Source organism: Pogoniulus pusillus, chromosome 22 (assembly GCF_015220805.1).
Source record: "Pogoniulus pusillus isolate bPogPus1 chromosome 22, bPogPus1.pri, whole genome shotgun sequence".
Taxonomy (NCBI): Eukaryota; Metazoa; Chordata; class Aves; order Piciformes; family Lybiidae; genus Pogoniulus; species Pogoniulus pusillus.
The window spans coordinates 5,083,674-5,103,497 of NC_087285.1; the positions used below are offsets into that span (position 1 = coordinate 5,083,674).

The 19,824-nt window shown below is 45.3% G+C and overlaps 1 protein-coding gene across 7 annotated transcripts in view; it reads left to right on the forward strand.

The window, feature by feature from the left end:
* RAPGEF6 (Rap guanine nucleotide exchange factor 6) overlaps positions 1-19,824 on the forward strand; it is a 169,550-nt gene that overhangs the window by 52,347 nt on the left and 97,379 nt on the right. For all 7 annotated transcript variants that reach the window (XR_010306358.1, XM_064161533.1, XM_064161537.1 and 4 more), the window contains exons 6-7: positions 9,416-9,485; positions 15,971-16,114. Coding sequence is in view for 6 of the 7 variants with exons in the window: in XM_064161533.1 (XP_064017603.1) it covers positions 9,416-9,485; positions 15,971-16,114 (214 nt within the window). In the remaining variant the exon portion in view is untranslated. The remainder of the gene's footprint in view (positions 1-9,415; positions 9,486-15,970; positions 16,115-19,824) is intronic.

Here is a 19,824-nt window from a genome sequence, read left to right on the forward strand (position 1 = left end):
CTTGGTGTATCAGTGTCCTAGCCCAGCAGCAGGTACCTGCAGACAGCTTTATGGGCAGTCACATATAAGGCTGTGCCTTACTGACACCAGCTCATACAGCCAGGATGATAGTAGGATTTTGTAGTTGCTGGAAAATACAGAGCAAATCTTTAACTGCCTGACATCTCCTCACTGAATCTTTGATGCTTGAAATATCTGGGAAAATATTGTTTCAGGGTGTAGTAGAAGACTGTAAATGTGAAGATGGTTGCTAATTAGTGTTCAAACAAATCCTGACTTAGCATCCCATCTCAGACTCCATCTGTTTGTGGGCTGAAAGCTCTACAGGACAGGCTGTGTTTTACCTTGAAAGTAAGGGTTGCATTTTGAGTATTGCATAAGGAGAAAGTGATGAGTAACTTCAGTGTGCTGATACCAGGAACATCTCAAGTTACATATGGCTGTTATTCCTTGAATTTGTCAGTCCTGGAATCCCAGATGTATTCCAGCACCAAATGGTCAGGTTGTGCAACAGCTGAGTATGAAGCATCTCTAAACATTTGTGTTTGTATGCATCCTGTTTAAAGAACTGCTTCATTATATTACAGAATCCCAGCATGGTAGGGGTTGGAAGGGACCTCTGGAGATCATCCTGTCCAACCCTGCTGCCAAAGCAGGGTCACTCACAGCAACTTGCCCAGGTGGGTTTGGAATCTCCAGAGGAGACTCCACAACTTCTCTGGGCAGCCTGCTCCAGGGCTCCAGCACTCTCACAACAAAGAAGTTTCTCCTTGTGTTTATGGAATCACGGAATATGTTTGGTTGGAAGAGACCTTCAAGAGCATCCAGTCCAACTTTTGACCTAGCACTGAAAGGTCAGCACTAAACCATGTCCCTAAATGCCTGGTCCACTTAAAGACCTCCAGGGAGGGTGGTTCCTCTGCTGCCTTGAATATTAGGAAGACTTTTTTCCAGTGAGGCTCGTGAGGCCCTGGCACAGGTTGCCCAGGGAGGTTGTGAACCTCCCCTCCCTGGAGGCGTTCAAGGCCAGGCTAGATGAGGCCTTGGGCAACCTGGTCCATGGCAGGGGGACTGAAATAAGATGACTTCCAACCCATTCTGTGATTCTATGACCCAGCCATACACTGTCAGTGTATCCCATGTTTAAGGTTTTGGAGTTCAGCACTGCAGTCAAGGAAGGTTTTGTCTGAGTTAGCAAATCACACAGTGGAGAAGGGATAGATGACCCAAGGGAAAGGGCTGACATAGAAGAGTGTTCTTGCAGCTGTGGGCTTTTCCATTTCAGTAGCTCTGCTCTGATCCCATGGCCTGAGCACCATCTCTGATCCCATGGCCTGAGCACCATTAGTGCTTGGTGTATGATATCACTGCAGTTCCTTTCTCACATGATGCAATTGCTTAAGCAGTTTGAATTACCAATAGCAGTGAATCAGGAAGAAAAGAAGGTTTCTTGCAAGTAAGACATCCATAAATCAAGGGTAAACAAAGGTGCCTTTGGTATGTGCAATATTGGGTTTTTCCCCCCCATGACAGTGTTGCAAGTCAGTGAGTGAATGTCTGCAAATTCATGATGCAGATGTAATAGATGAATATTAAGTAGCAAGAGCCTACAATAAAAATACAAATAAAAAGACCATAATGTACTTTATAGCACTGACTTTTCTGGGCATCCAGCAGTGAGAAGCCATAAAATAATGATGCTGAATTTAAAGTCCTGTTAAAACATGTGATTAAATGCATGGATCCAGCAAAAGTGTAATTGTTGGAGCGTTCAGGACTTTATGGCAGAGGACATTCAAGCCAAGGTGTAGTTTTTCCTGTGAATAGAGCTGATTTTCCATTAGTTTCATGGTTTCTCACACTTCAAATATTAGTTTAAATTCTTAATTGGATCATTTTTCCCACTCTCTGCTTGAAAGCACTAAAGCACATGTAACATGCTGCACCTTAATGAGGTTTTCCTGCTTTAATTCCTTATCTCGCTGCCTACGACCTCTAAAGAACTTGGCACTTGGGGATGTGTGAGAGAAGCTGCTCTGATGGTTCATAAGCAGAACTGGTAAGAAGCTGACATGGACTTGGTGGATCTGATCTCCCCAAGGGACAAACCTGTCCTGGTGAAGTGGCTCCCATGGGCATGGTATCACAGGGGTGTGGTGGTTTGCTGAAATGGTGAGTTGAGTGATGAAGATGATGATGGAATGACAGGGCTTGCAAGCAACTCCACCGCCACAAAGGACAGATGAATCCCAAAGAGAGGGTTGCCCTATCTCTTCCAGAATCAGCTGTCCTCAGAGCTCTCCTCTTTGAGAAGCAGCATGTTCTGGAAAAGCCTGGATGAGGCACTTAGTGCCATGGTCTAGTTGATTGGATAGAGTTGGGTGATAGGTTGGACTGGGTGAGCTTGGAGGTCTCTTCCAACCTGGTCGATTCTATGATTCTAGGTTTGGGTGAAAGTAAATTGTCAGGAAGTTCTCCTCCTTTGGAAGAATGCTCCATGCTAAAGCTTGCTCCTGCCTTTCCAGGCAGGATTTTGCCTTCTCCATTTCCAGAGCTTTGTTCAAATTAACCTTTTCCCTTTCCAACTGGCCTGTTAGATTTTGATACTGCAATCAGTTAATCTCCTAAGTGTTTCCATGCCTTTGTAAATACTCTGTTGTTAAGTTCTTTGAATGCAAATATTTACTAAGTAGGAGATGGCAGCTTTCATACCAGTCATGGATAGGTGACTCCAGAATCTAATTATTCTCTTCTTTTACTGTTATGGTGCTTATTAATTAATTAATGCTTGAAATAGTCTTTGAAAAAATGGAACAGTAAGTGCTGATCACCTAAAATTCCTACAAAGGCTTTAAACTATCACTTCAAAGCTGCTTTAGAAGACTCTGGGACTGTCACGCTGCTCCTTGCTCCTCCCCAGACCTCTTCTCTCTCCTTGTTTCCCTCAGATCTGCACACCCCCTGGGTCTGGCTGTTCTGAATGTGTCTTCACTTATTCTGCTGAACTGTAGTGTTGAGTAGGGGTCTGTAGCTTAATGACACCAACCAAACAAATTGTGATCAATGTCGTACATTTCCAGCTTCTTAGAGAGACAGGCAATTACTGGAGAGAGTCCAGTGGAGGCTGTGAAGATGCTGAGGGGCCTGGAGCAGCTTTGTGAGAAGGAAAGGCTGAGACACCTGAGGCTGAGCCTGGAAAAGAGCAGCCTCAGAGGGGATCTGATCAATGCTCAGCAAGTGATAAAGGGTGGGAGGCAAAGGGATGGGCACAGACTCTTCTTGGCAGTGGCAGGGACAGGACACGGGGCAATGGGCACAAACTGGAGCCCAGGAGGCTCCATATGAAGAGGAAGAGAAACTCCTTGGGTGTGAGGGTGTTGGAGCCCTGGACAGGTTGCCCAGAGAGATTATGGAGCCTCCTTCTCTGCAGAGATTCCAAAGCCATGTGGACACTGTTACTCTGGGTAAGCTGCTGTGGGTGCCCCTGCTTTAGCACGGGGATTGGACGGGATGATCTCCAGAGGTCCCTTCCAGTCTGTGATGGTTTGGGTGTTACCCACTGTTAAGAAATCACCCAGACTAGACCCATCTGAGCTGGAAATGAGAATGAAGCTTTATATTTACATCTTAGCACAATATACAAGCAGGTATTCACAATCTATACAGCTATAGACAGAAATATGCAAGTTAAAGAGGTAATACAGACATGCAACACCCCTCCCAGTAACCAGAGTCCCCAGGAGGAGCTCTCAACCACACTTCCACCTTTCCACCCCTCTACCTTATCCCAGACTTTGCCTTGCATCCAAGGTGAGTTTGGAGAATTGGCCAGGGGGGTTAGGAAGCAGAGAGATGAGTTACACAGACAGCAAGTTAGGGAGAGAAGGGAGGCAGCCAAAGCCAGAGAGCAACTCTGTTAGCTATGTTTATGTTCTTGTTTTTAATACATCTCAGCAAGCCTATGAGTGCAGCAGACGTCAGCATTGTTTCCTTTTCACAGCCTATCAGCTAATTCCTCTCACTAAAATATCCTGGCTAGGCTCAAACTAGCACACAGTCCATGCTCTTCACTGATTCCATCAGTCAGACCAACACACAGCGTGCCTTTGCTGCTGTGTTCACTCGTGGTATTTTCTTGTTGCCTGTTATTAATGTTAGTGGATGTTACTATTGAGGAAAGAATTTCCCTGGTCAGTGATTCCAAAGCTTGCTTTGTTTATTCTAAACATTTCATTGTGCAATTTTACAGGACAATTGGGAATGAAAATGGTTCTAAAGCTTTGATTAAACCTGACAGATGAATGAAATACACTGGTGTCAGCAACCCTCTGAACTGACAGAGAAGATACATGTGTATTTTGGAGCTAAATATGGAATAAGTCATTAAGAAATCCATGATTCAGAAGCACATTTGGTGTGTTAATTATGAAGAATGCTTAAAAGTGGTATTTTTAAAGCATCATCATTGGATGGTTATGGCTGGGGAAAGCTGTATGATGCCTCATGTGTTTAAAGGCTCTCTGTTGTGGTATAATCAATAAAACATCCCATGATGTGCTCCAGGAAATAATTACACTTGACCTATTGACTTCTAAATACGAGGAGCTTATTCTTTAGGATGAGTTTTGTCTTTGGAACCTAATCCTTTGGTGAGTGTTGGGTTGTTGTAAAGTGCTTGATGGACCAGAAATGCTAGTGCAAAGAGCTTGACCTTTGTTCCCAATGCTGTTCTTTCCCTTGCATTACTGTTTACTGCCATTACTTAATTAGCAAATGTTGCAACAGAAGCAGAGGGGAGCTTGGCAGTAGCTGAATTGCACAGATGTGTTTATGTAAAGTAAAACAAAAAGCACACAACTCTCCCTCACCCTCCAGTAGTTTGGTAAATTGCTGTTATGTAGTGAAAGCATTGGGCCAGAGCAACCTGCAGCAGAGCACTGTAGCTTTTCCCTAACTACTGTGGACACAAAGATAGTAAAATCCCACAATCCCAGCATGGTGGGGGTTGGAAAGGACCTCTGGAGATCATCCAGTCCAATCCACCTGCCAAAGCAGGGCACCCACAGCAGCTTGCCCAAGATCACAGTGTCCACATGGGTTTGGAATCTCTGCAGAGAAGGAAACTCCACAACCTCTCTGGCAACCTGCTTCAGGGCTCCAGCACCTTCTACCCAAGAAGTTTCTCCTTCTCTTTGGATGGAACTAACTGGATTCTGGTTTGTGCCTGTTGCCCCATGTCCTGTCCCTGGGAACCACTGACAAGAGCCTGGCCCCATCCTCTTGTACCATGCCCTCTAGGTACTGATCAGCATTGTCAAGATTCCCATATCCTAGGGTAATTTGTGAAGAAAAAAACCCAACCCAACAACTTTATTTCTGTTTTAAATTGCTTTAGAATTTTGTTTGGGAATAAACAAGCCCAACCTATTGTCATTTAATGATATAGAATTAGCATTTGCAAGTTAAACAGCTCTGCCTTAGGAGGGTTGGTTTCACATCACAGAACCTAAGGGATTGGAAGGGATCTCCAGAGAATGAGTCCAACCTCCCTGCCAAAGCAGGATCCCCTAGCATGGTCTGCAAAGGAACACATCCAGGTGGGTTTTGGAAGTCTCCAGAGAAGGAGACTCCACAACCTCTCTGGGCAGCCTGCTCCAGTGCCTTGTCTTTCTCACTGTAAAGAAGTTTCTCCTCATGTTGAGGTGAAGCCTTCTCTGTTCCAGTTTGCAGCTGTTGCTCCCTGGCTTATTGCTGCTGACCACTGAAAAGAGCTTGGCCCCAGGCACTGGCACCTACCCCTCAGATATTTGTGCACATTGATCGGATCCCCTCTCAGCCTTCTCTTCTCCAGACTAACCAGCCCCAGGGCTCTCAGTCTCTCTCCATAGGGGAGATGCTCAAGTCCACCACTCATCCTCGTGGCTCTCTGCTGGACTCCCTCCAGCAGGTTCCTGCCTCTCTTGAACTGGGGAGCCCAAAACTGGACACAGTACTCTGGGTATGGTCTCACTGGAGCAGAGTAGAGGGGGTTTGCTTTCTGGAGAAATCCTAACCTAGATTTTTAGCTCACCTCAGAGTTCCAGCATGTACTGAACTGCAGTGTGAAACAAGACATTTTTGTGTTTTCTGAACTACACTAACTTGGTTGTAATAGCAGAGCTGTTTGGCTACTGTTTTTGATGCAGCAGGCTGTCATGCCTGGAGCACATGCAGTGTGGAAAAAAGCAGGAGAGGAAACATGAACGTTGTAGCTACAAGTTGCTTACTATAGATGTGTGAAAATGCCAGTTTTCTGTGTGAAACTTGTGCTTCCCTGGCCTGCTCTAGAATGGGCTGAGAAGATTTCAGCTGCTGTTTCTGACTCCCCAGTAATCTGATAAATGGAAGTTTGTGGGTTTGCTTTCCAGTCGAGCATTGGTAACATCAGAACTTGGCAGTTTAAACTGGCATGCTTTGTAATTGCAGTGCTTTGTCCTAGCTGGCTTCCATTGAGAATTTCTTTGTTGGAGTAATCATAGAGTTGTAGAGTGGTTTGGGTTAGAAAGGGACCTGTAAGATTGTCTAGTTCCAACTCCCCTGCCATGGGCAGGGGCACCTCTTGCTAGCCCAAATTGCTCAAAGCCTGGAACACTTCCAGGGAGAGTCATTCACAACCTCCCTGGGCAACCTGTTCCAGGGGTTCACCACCCTCACTGGAAAGAATTTTTTCCTAATCTGCATTCTAAATCTCCCTTCAATCTATTGCCCCTTGACCTGTCACTACAACCCCTTGTCAGCAGTCCCTCCCCAGCTCTCCTGTAGCCTTTTTTAGGTACTGGAAGACTGCTTTAAGGTCTCCTTGGAGCCTTCTCTTCTTTAGGCTGAACAGCCCCAACTCTCTCAGCCTGTCCTCAGAGGGAAAGTGCTGCAGCCCTCTGGTGATCTCCATGGCCCTGAAGATTTACTTGACTAACTTCACAGTTGAGTTGCTTAGATTTCTTCTCTGGAGTTGCACATATCCTGCAGGGTTTTTTTTCTGTCATCCCCCCCTCTGAAATGTTTTCTGTGAACTGGTCACCTTTCAGTGGTTATCTGCTGTTGAGGTGACCACGTACATACCTCAAATGTTCTGAGTGGCTGAAGTTTGGGATGTACAGCCCAAAGCTGACCTTAGTGAAAGCAGATGGAGCTGACCCACTTTTTAGGATTTGTTTCCACACTTGTCTTTAACCTCCTCGTAATTCACACGTTCCTCTCTGCCTTGAGTTAGCTGCTTCTGCAGTTACTTCACCTGCTGATAGGTGCTAAAATGTGATTGCTGTTGGCAGTCTGAGTTTGTAGCATGGCATCTACAGCTCCTGAACTGCTAACCCAGCCATGAGGTCGTTCATCATGTTAGGTTTCTTTTAATTTGAGCTCTGTATGGGATCGCTTGGGTTTAAGCTCAGCTGAGTACATCTCATTCAAGCTAGCAAGTCTGTAGTGAATCATAGAATGGCTTAGGTTGAAAGGAACCTCAGATATCTACTCCAACCTCCCTGTCATGGCTATGCATCTCAACTAGACTTAGTTGCTTAAGGACTCATCCATCCTGGCCCTGAACACCCACAACTGCTCTGGGTAACCTCTTTCAGAGTCTCACCACCCTTATGCTGAAGAATTTCCTCTTAAGATCCAGTCTAAACCTACTCTTCCTTGGCTTCAAACTATTCCCCCTTGTCCTATTGCTAGACACCATTGTGAAAAGTTGTCCTCCAGTTTTCCTGTAGGATCCCTTCAGGTATTGGAAGGCAGTTATAAGGTCCACCTGAAGTTTTCTCTAGGCTGAACCACCCCAGCTCCCTCAGCCTACCCTCATAGCAGAGATGCTTCTTTGTGTCCTCCTTCTGGACTTCTCCAACAGTTTTATGTCTTTCTTATGATGGAGACCCAGAACTGGACGCAGTGTTCAGGGTGGGATGTCTTGTGGAGCTCTTTTCACATATTTTCAAGGTCTTCAATTCCAGGCACTACTACAGTCCCAGACAGACTGATTTAAGAGGCTGTTGGGCTGTAACACCCTTCCAGCAGCACCTCACTCAGCTGTTTTCTTTGCTGGTTGTTCCAGCAATCTCAGACCTGCTTGCATTCTCTATCCTCCCATTTGGGAGGTTGATGGTACAATGTGGAGTTGAGGAAACAGAGGAGAAGTTCTGCATGTAAAGAAGTACTTGGCAGTTTTTGTAATTCATGTGTGTTTGTTTTCACAAAGTCTGTTTAATGCTCAGTTAAAGCTTACTAATGTTTTCTTGTCGTCACTGGAACACAGAATGACAGAATGCTAGAGGTTGGAAGGGACCCCCAGAGGTTGTTGAGTCTAGCCCCCCCTGCCCAGGCAGGATCACCTAGGGCAGGTCACACAGGAATGCATCCATATGGGTTTTGAAAGTCTCCAGAGAAAGAGATTCCACAACCTTTCTGAGCAGCCTGCTTCAGAGCTCTGTCACCCTCAACATAAAGAAGCACCTCTTTGCGTTGAGATGGAACCTCCTGTGTTCTAGATTGAACCTGTTGTTCCTTGTCCTGTCACTGGGCACCACCAAAAAGAGCCTAGCCCCTTCATCTTGATGCCTACTCCTCAGATATCACCAAACTGAAGGCTCCCAGCACAAGAGAGACATAAAATCTCTGGAGCAAGTCCAGAGGAGGCCACAAAGTGGATCAGAGAGCTGGAGCACCTCTCTTGTGAAGACAGGCTGGGAGAGTTGGGACTATTCAGCCTGGAAAAGACAATGCTCCAGGGAGACCTTAGAACTGCATTTCAATATTTGAAGGGGACCTACAGGAAGGCTGGGGAGGGACTGTTTAGAAGAGCCTGTGGTGATAGGATGAGTGGCAGTGGTTTGGAGCTGGAGCAGAGATTTAGATTGGACATCAGGAGGAAATTCTTCACAATGAGAATGGTGAAATCTTGGAACAGGTTGTCAAGAGATGTGGTTGAGCCCCCATCCCTGGAGACATTCAAGATCAGACTTGATGTGGCCCTGGGCAGCCTGCTCTAGTTGGAGGTGTCCCTGCTGCCTGCAGAGGGGTTGGCCGAGATGACCTTTGAGGCTCCCTTCCAACGCAGTGCAATCTGTGAATGTGTGCTTTAGAGGATCTGCAAGGAATGATTTTACAGAAGAACTTTCTTTACCTTTAGGCTTTGCCTGGGCTCTGATGAGGTGTGCTGAGTAAATAGAAAACAAAATCCACATAACTGCTTTTTCACACAACAGTTTCCCTCCATTCCTCTTTGTCTCTTTGCTTGTTTCTAAGGACATTGTAACACATGCCATTGCCAATCACTTTTATTCCTGGAAAGGTAAAACTATAGGCTCATCTTTTTTTTGTTGTTTGTTTGTTTTTCTTGTTTTTTTCATTTGCCTCTTTTTTTTCCCTCCTCACCCCACTCTAGTTTTGGCAAGCAGTCTGGAGGAAAGCGAGGATGTGAATGTATCATATTGGAGCCTTCAGAAATGATTGTGGTAAGACAGATTATTATTATTACTATTTTTTTGTCCTGTTGTCTGCTTGGGTGGGTGGTGGTTTTTTTTTTTTCCCAAATGTATTTAAAACTATTGCTGCTTTCAGCAAATTCTTTCTGTTTTATAGCAGAAGGCACATTGTAAAGCATTCCATAAAGCTGCAGCAGAATTGCCTTGATTTCAATTATACCTATGGCTGCTATCGGAGCGGCAGTAGCTATGTAAATTTAATCTGGATGGGTAAATGATGATGATTAGGTCATTCTTTCTCAAATTATGCTTACTTGAGTTTCCAGAGCCATCCAGCTATGGCTGAGTTGAGCATTCCTGAGTCAGGAAACGATAGACTGTGATCCTGAATGTTTTATTTACACTCCCCATCACCCATTTCATTGCCTTTTGCTGCCCTTGCCAGCCACGCTGGGTCTGGTTGGAAAGGTTCTCTTACTCCTAGGCTTTGCATCTCCACATAGATGAGAGGAGAAGTAGCTTAAGAATGAGGGATCAGATTTTCAGCTCATTTGTCACCAAACATTTCCACAGAATCATTCAAGTTGGGAAGGACCCTCGAGATCATCAGTTCTAATCACTAACCCTCCTCTACCAAGTTTACCACTAAACCATATTGCCAAGTGCTGGGTTTCCTTCTGCTCCTTCAGAATGCTTGTGGCACCAAGTTCATAGAATCTCAGGATGCACTGATTTGACTCTAGAGGTCATCCAGTCCAGTTTCTGCAGTAAGCAGGGCCATCCCCAAATAGATCAGGTTGCTCAGAGCCCTATCAAGCATCAAGTGCTTGCAGGTAATAACTCAGTCCTGCCCAGGCTGATGTTCACATACTGTCAGCAGCTGGAATGTTAGGTTTGCTTAGTGCAGACCAATATCCTACTCCAGTAGTGTGGCTGGGGAGAGGAGGATGTCTTTCAATTTTGATCTTAGGAGATGTTAATGAAGCTGGAACAGAAGTGGTTGTGGTTCCAAGAAGACGTGTGTTGGTTAAGCAGGCCCACATCTCTCTGCTATTGATTTGGTTCCTTGCATCTTGATATGGTAACATTAAAACTGGCATTTGATGATGTTTTTCCTCATCAAGTATGTGAGTGTTCAGCTACCATGAGAAATGCTTCTCACTACAACAGCAGCTGAGGATGTCAGCAGCATACTGTACAGAGTGAAGTTTGGTGTCCTCCCTGCCTGCCTTTCTGTGCAGTGTCAGCCTGCTTCTGCTTTGGGACTTTGATAGCATTAGTAATATGCTCATTGCTGCAGCAGATATTTTAACCTATAGTCTGCTATATCATGAAGGAAGCACAGGTAGGAATGCAAGAAGCCTACCTCAGCCCTGCAGTGAGAGTTCATTTGTGTATTCCCAGTTATCCAGCTGGAGTTTTGTGGGGGAGGTTTATGTCTTGAGGGACGGCACAGGGCTGCTTGGGTGAGGAGATGTGCAGCCATATCAGTGCCCCAGGCACTTTGGTTTGCCACCTCTGCTTTGCATTTTTACCTGTTGGCTACTGCTGCAAGGATTTGGTGTGCTGAGCCCTTGATTAATGGAGACTCTGAAGATGCTGAGGGGCCTGGAGCATCTCTGTGAGGAGGAAAGGCTGAGGGACCTGCGTCTGTTTAACCTGGAGAAGAGCAGCCAGAGAGGCAAGGGGATAGGACCAGACTGTATTCAGTGGTGTCAATTGTGTTTGGAATCTCTCCAGTGGACATTCCACAACTTCTCTGGGCAGCCTGCTCCAGGGTTCCAGCACCCTCACACCAAAGCAGTTTCTCCTCCTGTTCAGATGGAACCTCCTGGTTTCCAGTTTGTGTCCATTGCTCCTTGTCCTGTCCTGAACACCACTGAGAAGAGTCCAGCCCCATCCCTGTCACCTTTGCCCTTAAGATATTGGTAAGATCTCCATGAATAAAAGAGTAGCTTCTGTGCAGTCTGTGCTGCCAGTGAGAAACTGACTTTATTTAAACATTCTATGAAGAAATAAGAGTTTTGTGTGTGTGCAACTTCAGGAGCTATAGCTGTGATGAGTTTTTTTCAGGACACACTGTCACAGTCTTTGGAGAAGCCAACGTTGGTCAAGCCAGCAGTGTCAAATACTGCTGGGTGGTCCTTGTGACAAACTCATAGCCTGGACATTTTTCTTCTGGATTTTAAGTGTCTTGAATTTTCTGCAATTGTAATTAAATGCCGGTGAAAGGCACTTAAAAGTATCATAAATCCTTTTCTGGGACTTCAGTGTATTTTTTCAGTAGGAAAACCAGGGAATCAGAAGTGCAAGATTGCTTCTTCATTATTTTCCTGTTCATATTTTACAGGTAAATGTAGCTGAAGGTGCTATTACCTGTCACTTTCTAGGTAGGACTTCAAAGGGGACGAGGGAAAAAAGCATCAGTGAGGTGGTGTGCACCTTGCTAATGATCTACACTCACACAAGGTGTACTTGACTTCCATTTCCTTGATTAATTCTTACTAATTTATCTTAATTCTTTTATTTTCTCTCTCTTTTTAATTTGCAACATACTAATGAGGTTTAATACATAATGAATATTTATCTTCAAGCAAAAGAATTAGCTCCTCTAATGTAGTTAAAGAACACAATCCTTCTTGGCTACTGACTGATATTTTTCCTTCTCTCTCTTTTTTTTCCCACCCTTCCTCTTTTCCTTTCTGTTTAGAATGTAAATCAGTTTTGTAGTGGGAATCCTGTGGGAACTGACCCATTTTAAAGGCCATAAAATGTGGTCAACTTAAGTTAATGAGGATAACAGATAGTGTGTGAATGGGCACTGTAACTTATATTTTTGGAGGCTGAGCAATCTATTGAATTAATAATGGGTCCATTTATCACTTAAGAAAATGGCCCAGAATTGCAGCATACCTCAGTATCCTTTCTGTTGTTCCTTGGTGCTTTCCTTTTCTTCTCAGAGCCAAGATTGCAGAGAGCAGCATAGCATTTAGAGGTGGAAAATATTTTACTGCTGGCATGGGCTGCAGGCTGGAATGGAGGACAGTGCAGTGATCCTCCTTGATCAAGTGCTGTGGGTGAAGCTGGCTGTAGGGAAAGCAGTCTGCTGCAAGCACTGTTCAGAGTTAATGAACCCAGCACCCCTGATTGGAAACCACTCAGTTAATCCTCTGCTCTGGACTTCTTGGTACATATTGGAAATTAAGTAGTAGGAAGAGCTCTACAGAGCAGCAGTCTCCATCTGACCTGGCAGCCTGTGAGCATGTTTATCACCCTGGTCCTCCATGATGCCTTGATGGCACAGGGGATCATAGGATAGTTTGGATTGGCAGGGATTTTAAGGTCACATCTGCAAGTCATCAGGGGCATCTTCAACTAGAACAGCCTGCTCAGAGCCCCAAACAACCTGACCAGGAATGGTCCTAGGAATGGGGCTTCTACCACCTCTCTGGGTAACTCCCATGCCTCATTCCTTGCTTCAGGAAGTAGTCTGAAGCTTAATTTTAAGTACAGAATCTCAGACTGCTTTTGGGTTTGAAGGGTCCTTAAAGATGATCCAGTTCCAACCACCCTGCCATGGACAGGGACACCTCCTGCTAGACCAGGTTGCTCAAGCTCTCATCCAGCCTGACTTTGAAGACTTTCAGGCTTGTAGCTTCCACAGCTTCTCTGGGTGACTACCCTCATGGGGAAGAATTTCCTCCTAATGTCTATAGTTTAAATCCAGCTTCTTCCAGTTTGAGTCCATCACCTCTCATCTTGTCACTCCATGCCTTTGTCAGAAGTCCCTCTCCATCTCTCCTGGTTTTACTCTTCGTTCTGTGGCTTTACAAACAGGCAGTAGGTAGCTTTTCTGCTGTCTATTTTGACAACCCTGTGGTGTGAGGTTCACTTTTCTTTTTTAACTGTTGTGTCTTACATTGTCAGTGTACCTTTTTTTTTTCTCTATGGAATTAAAAATAACCCACAAAGCAAGGCCAGGTGCTTGCACCTTCCTCTGACCTCAGCCAGACTCAGATGCTTAGGAAAAAAGTGGTGTGGAAAGTAGATGTGATCTTGCTGTTGTGATGGTTTAGGCATTTTGGTTACTTTCTTGCTCCTGTCAGTTGACTCTTTCTGGTTTTCATTCCTTTATACCTTTTGAATTTTGGTTTTCTCAGAACCACAACATGGTGGGGTTGGAAGGAACCTCTGGAGATCATCCAGTCCAACCTTCCTGACACAGCAGCTTGCCCAGGATTGCAATGTCCTGGCAGGTTTGGAATCACTCCATAGAAGGAGACTCCACAACCTCTCTGGTAGCCTGCTCCAGGGCTCCAGCACCCTCACACCAAAGAAGTTTCTCCTCCTGTTCAGGTGGAACCTTCTGGGTTCCAGTTTATGCCCATAGCTCCTTGTCCTGTTGCTGGGCACCAGTGATGCAAGTCTGGCCCCATCTGGTTTAGGTTGGAAGGGACCTCGAAGATCATCCAGTTCCAACCCCTGCCATAGGCAGAGACACCTCCCACTGAAACAGGCTGCCCAGGGCCTCATCCATCCTTGCCTTAAACATCTCCAGAGAGGGAGCAGCCACAGCCTCCCTGGGCAACCTTTCCATTGTCTAAAGAACCCTTTCCTAACATCTAGTTTGAATCTCCCCTCTGCCAGTTCTAACCCATTCCTCCTCATCCTCTCATTACAAGACCTTGTCAATAGTCCCTCCCCAGCCTTCCTGCAGGCCCCCTTCAGATACGGGAAGGCTGCTATAAGGTCTTCTCAAAGCCTTCTCTTCTCCAGGCTGCAGAGCCCCAGCTCTTGTAGCCTGTCCTCATAGCAGATCTGCTGCAGCCCTCTGAGCATCTTGGTGGCCTCCTCTGGACTGGCTCCAACACTTCCATGTCCTTCTTGTGTTGAGGGTTCCAGAACTGCACACAGGACTCCAGGTGGGGTCTGAGGAGAGCAGAGTGAAGGGGGAGAATCACTTCCCTTGCCCTGCTGTCTGTGCTGCTCTTGCTGCAGCCCAGGACACGGTTGCTGTCTGGGCTGCACTCACACTGCAGGCTCAGGTTGAGCTTTTCATCAGCCCAGACCCCCCAGATCCTTTTCCTCAGGGCTGCTCTCAGCAATTCCCCACCCAGCCTGGAGCTGTGCTTGGGATTGTGCCCACCCAGCATTGAGAAGATCTCCACATTTTGAAATCATTTATCCAAGTATGTGAAGTGAGGGCTGCAGAAGACCACACTGAGGTGGTTTTCCTGTTCCAGTACTGAAGCCTGATGTTCAAGTTTTTCAAATGAAATCTGGGTGGGGGTGGGGGAAATCATTGAGGTCAGCAGAAACTCTTGTACAGCAAATGTGGTGGAGAGGCTGCAGGCTGTTGAGATGCATGTCTGTTCTGTTTCCTGCTGGGAGGTGTTTTTCTAAAACACCAGGAGGAAATGGGAAAGGATGAGACTGCTTTTTATAGAAGCAAGGAATTGCTAGTAAGATAAAAAGGTTTCAAGTTTGCTTTTCCTAAGCAGATGAATTCACCTTATTTTGAGTATATCGTCACAAATAATCTTTAGCTTGGAGAGAGGGATACATTTCCAATTCTTTCATCATCATCTGCTGGAAGTGAAAGAAGTCAGGGCTGCAAAGATGACCAGGAGACTGCAATGTCTCTTATGAGGAAAGACTGGAGAATTGAGGCTTATTAGTCTGAAAAAAGAAGTCTGAGGGAGGGATCTCGTCAGAGCTGATTAGTACTTAAAGGGTGGGTGTCAGGATAATGGGACCAGACTTTCTTCAGTGGTGCCCAGTGACAGCATAAGGGGCACAAACTGGAACACAAGAGGTTCCAGCTAAACATAGGAGAAGCTTCTTAAATTTAAGGGTGATGGAGCACTGGAACAGGCTGCCTAGAGAGGTGGTGGAGTCTCCATGTCTGGAGACGTTCCAAACAGACCTGGATGTGCTCCCAGGTGACCTTCTTTGAGTGATCTCACCTTGGCAGGGGGGTTCAGGTCCCTTCCAAACACTACCATTTTGTGATAGTTGAAGTAACTCTAAAGAAGCTGGAACATTTCACGTTGTTCTGCTGTGAGTGGTAGCAGGAGGAAGTTAGACTCTTTTAAAGCCACACCAATGTGGAGAGGCTGTAATTCAGTGCCTTGATCAGGGTATGAACACTCAGAGATGTAACTTCTGCGGTGAAGCTGCAGTTGAGAGGAGCAGCGCGGCTGGTGCTGTGTGACCTGTGTGGGTGCAGCGGGGTTTCTGCTGCTGAGTGGCATTGTTTAGAGGATATGTGTGACTCTTTTCAACTTAAAGTCTGTTTCCTGGAAGGAAGCTGTGGCCTCCAGCTCATTGTAATAACGTAGCTCTGAGACATGCAGCAGTGGTTCTCCGAAACGTCCGCGGCCGTTTTCTCGAGAAGGCTCTAACTGCTCTGAGCTGATGTTTGTTCCTTCCTCATGAGCTTCATTCGGCTCCATCGCCTGTCGGTGATATGGAAGAACTGGATGTTTAACCAGGAGCCTGAACGTGTGTTTCAGGTGGAGAACTCTAAGGACAATGAGGAAAACATCTTGCAAAGAGAAGTCCCTCTCAGGCAGTCCCGGCGGAGGTTCAGGAAGATCAACCAGAGGGGCGAGCGTCAGACCATCACTGACAATGTGGATTCCAGCAGCTACATCTCGGTGAGTCTGCTCTACCTCGGGCATCTCCTTGGCATCCTGGCATCTGTGTGGCTGCCTGGCATTTTGTTCTGCTGAGAAAAGCTGGTGAGATGAAATAGTCCACGTTTGTGGATTTGGAGAACACTCTTTCCCTTGCTGGGGTGCAGTAGAGCGCTTGGGAGTGAAACACCTTAGGTGGAAGGGGAGATTTAGGTCAGAAAAGAGGTTAGAGGTTTTCAGTTGAATACTGTAAACCTTAACATGTTGGCTGTAGAGAGAATTGGTTGTTCTTGGCTTTTGGAGTTTTTTTTTGGGGGGGGGGGGTTGGTGGCTTTTGGTGGCTCTTTAGTGGATTTTGTTGGATTTTGGCAGGTTTTCTGGTGGGGATTTTTATGGTGTGGGGTTTTTTTTGGTGGGGGTTATTTTTGGTGACTTGTCAGTGTGAAACTAGGGATTGGACTCAATGATCTTGAAGGTCTTTTCCAGTCTAAGAAATGCTCTGGTGGGCTTTTGGTGGGGTTTCTGGTGGACCCTGGGTGGTGTGTTTCTGGTGGAGCTTGAGGGTTTTCTGGTAGATTTTGGCAGATTTTGGTGTGTTTCCTTACTTTTGGTAAGATGTAAGAATTGGTAGGGTGTTGTGTGTGTTTTCTGTTGTCCCTAATAACCTCACAAGTAAAGTTTGGCATCAAGTCAATGAGAAATGCAGTTCAGCAGAGTAATAACACTTTTGTATTTGGCTTATCTGCTTAAAAATAGTAGAGTGGTAATTCAGGCATCAAAAAGAGTCTTGGGGACTAGTGTGAGGGCACGTAGAGCTGTGGTTTCCAGGCCACAGTGCTTTTATGAAGGCTGCTTTTTACCATTATTTTTCACCTACAGACTTCCTGCCTGGTAGCAGGATATCCATCTGATCTAGACAAATTATTTCATTGACAATAATTGCTTTGACAATTGAAGATTAAAAACCAGTATGACCTCTGAAATACATAAACCTCGAGCAGCCTGCGTGCAGAAAAGGAAACAACAAATTCAATTGCTCCTTCCTCCCTTTTTTTGTTTCCTTGTGTTTCTTTTCATCTCCCCCCAAGGTACAAAGCTTCTTTTAGTTCATACAGTCAAACTATCTGTGTAGTTAGCTATAAACTTTAAAGATCTTTTTCCTTTTCAGAGTAAACTGCTGTTTGTTCTGCATATTGGTTGGGTTGCAGGTGGTGATTCACAACTCTCCTCACCGTTAACCTGACGGCGAGCAGAGATTATTTCAGCATTGCTCTTGCAACAAGAGCCCCTGTCGTTGTGACAGGAAGAGAAAATGCTGCCCAAAGTTTAACATCCTCTGCCACCTCCTCTTGACAACTGTCACATGGTGTTGGGTTCAATCATTAGGAAGTCATTGTATTGGTAACTGATGAAATGAGATGTTGGATGCCTGTGCTCTGGGCAGTTGTGCAGAAAGCTTTGTTGGGAATTAAATTCCAATCTGTGTGTGACAGAATCTGTCTCTTTTGCTGTTTGACAATGAACAAGCAGGAAGAAAATAATGCTCAGACTTTAAGAGGAAGAGAAGCTGGTGCTTAGTGTGCGGCTTGCCTGGAGGGGCAAGAGAATCATAGAATCAACCAGGTTGGAAGAGACCTCCAAGATCACCCAGTCCAACCTATCCCCCAGCCCTATCCAGTCAACCAGACCATGGCACTAAGTGCCTCATCCAGTCTTTTCTTGAACACCTCCAGGGACGGCGACTCCACCACCTCCCTGGGCAGCCCATTCCAATGCAAATCACTCTCTCTGTGAAGAACTTCCTCCTAACACCCAGCCTGTACTTTCCCCGGCACAACTTGAGACTGTGTCCCCTTGTTCTGTTGCTGCTTGCCTGGCAGAAGAGACCAACCCTACCTGGCTACAGCCTCCCTTCAGGTAGTTGTAGCAAGCAAAGAGGTCACCCCTGAGCCTTCTCTTCTGCAGGCTAAACAACCCTAGCTCCCTCAGCCTCTCCTCATATGATGGACCTTTAGTTAGTCCTGCTTGCTCAGGGTGGCCTTGGTGCTTCCCAGTCAGTCTGTGGGGACTTGAGGCTGCAGTGGTAGGGTGCTGGAGCACTCAACGTGGCACCATTCCAAACTCCTCCTCTCTAAGACAGGTAGTTTTCTGCTTTCTGAGGCAACCCAGCTATTGAAATTCACTATTGCTTTGTCCCAGCTCAGAACATTTTTGCTTTCACAATTAAACAGAAGATTTCTAGTGTTTGCTTTTAAGGGGAATTATCTGTGCAATCTCCATTAACTCCTTAAAATGTAAATCTCTGAGCATTAAATAGGCTGTGATTGGTATTTATGATTAAGGTTAATATTTGTTTTTTATAAAACATTACCCATGAGCCTCCATCTACTTCTCACTTGGAGTTCCTTGCTTGTTACTGCTGAAAATCATTCTGTAGAGGTCCCTGTGATGGGCCAAGATCCATATGCAGCTATTTTAAGTTATCATTTACCATCTCTTCTAGAACTCATCCTTTCTTTTATGCTTTTTAAAGGAGACCTAGTACTTAATTTAAGTCTCTATCTTTAGGATAGTAGAGAGTCAAATTATTGTGGGTACAGTTACTTTATTTTATTTCCCTGCCTTGAATGAACTGATGTTAAAAATGAATCCTCTGGTGGGTTTCCCTGGTGAACAAGTTGCCATTTAGACTTCTTTGCTGTATTTTTGTGGTTCATAGAGCAGTATTGTTTCACAGGCACTGGTCTCCTGGAGAATAAGTATCCAGAGAGAAGGAAAAGTTGGTGGGTATTTTTTTTTCCCTGTTTCTCCCCACCCCCCCTTCTTCTTTGTGGTTTGCCCCCCCCTTCATCATCATAGAATCATCATCATAGAATCAACCAGGTTGGAAGAGACCTCCAAGATCATCCAGTCCAACCTATCACCAAGACCCCTTCTTCCCTGGTGTTTTTTTTTCCTTCCCTGTCTTTTTCACCTCCTTAAACATTTAGGATTGGAAAAGACCTCTAAGATCATCAGATCCAACTATTAACCTAATCCCAACATGGCCATTAAATCATGTCCCAAAATGCCATGTCCACAGGTTTCTTGATTGGCATTGGAATGGGCTGCCTAGGGAGATAGTGGAGTTGCTGCCCCTGGAGGTGTTGAAGCCAAGCCTGGCTGGGGCACTTACTGCCATGGTCTGGTTGATTGGCCAGGGCTGGGTGCTAGATTGGACTGGATGAGCTTGGATGTCTCTTCCAAACTGGTTGATTGTATGATTCCATGAAAACAGCCCAGAAATACCCCAAATATGATATAATGCATATTTCTTGTGTATTTCCCTGGAGTTGTGACAACCTTTTGAATCCTTCCAATTGTTGGTTCATTGTAGAACAGGATAAAGAAAGCAATACTCAACTTTTAGTAGTAATCTCCTTTTTCAGAGATGCAAATGTACTGTGTTTTTTTTTTTTTAACACTTGTAAGAGGATGATGAGCTTTAAAAGATTTATTATAATATTAGGTTTTATGGACAGTATCTTAATACTTGCATCATGTTTGGAAAAAAAAAATCTCCTGGAGCCTTGTAGGAGCATTTATCTTCAGAGAAGTCTGTCACTGAGGACTGCTTGAGTGGCAAGTTTCTTGTTCTTTGATCATTACTTAATGTAATCCTGTCAGAGGCTGGAGTTAGCACAGGGTAGCTGGCGATTGTAGGATGTTAAGTCACATTTCAATATACTGGA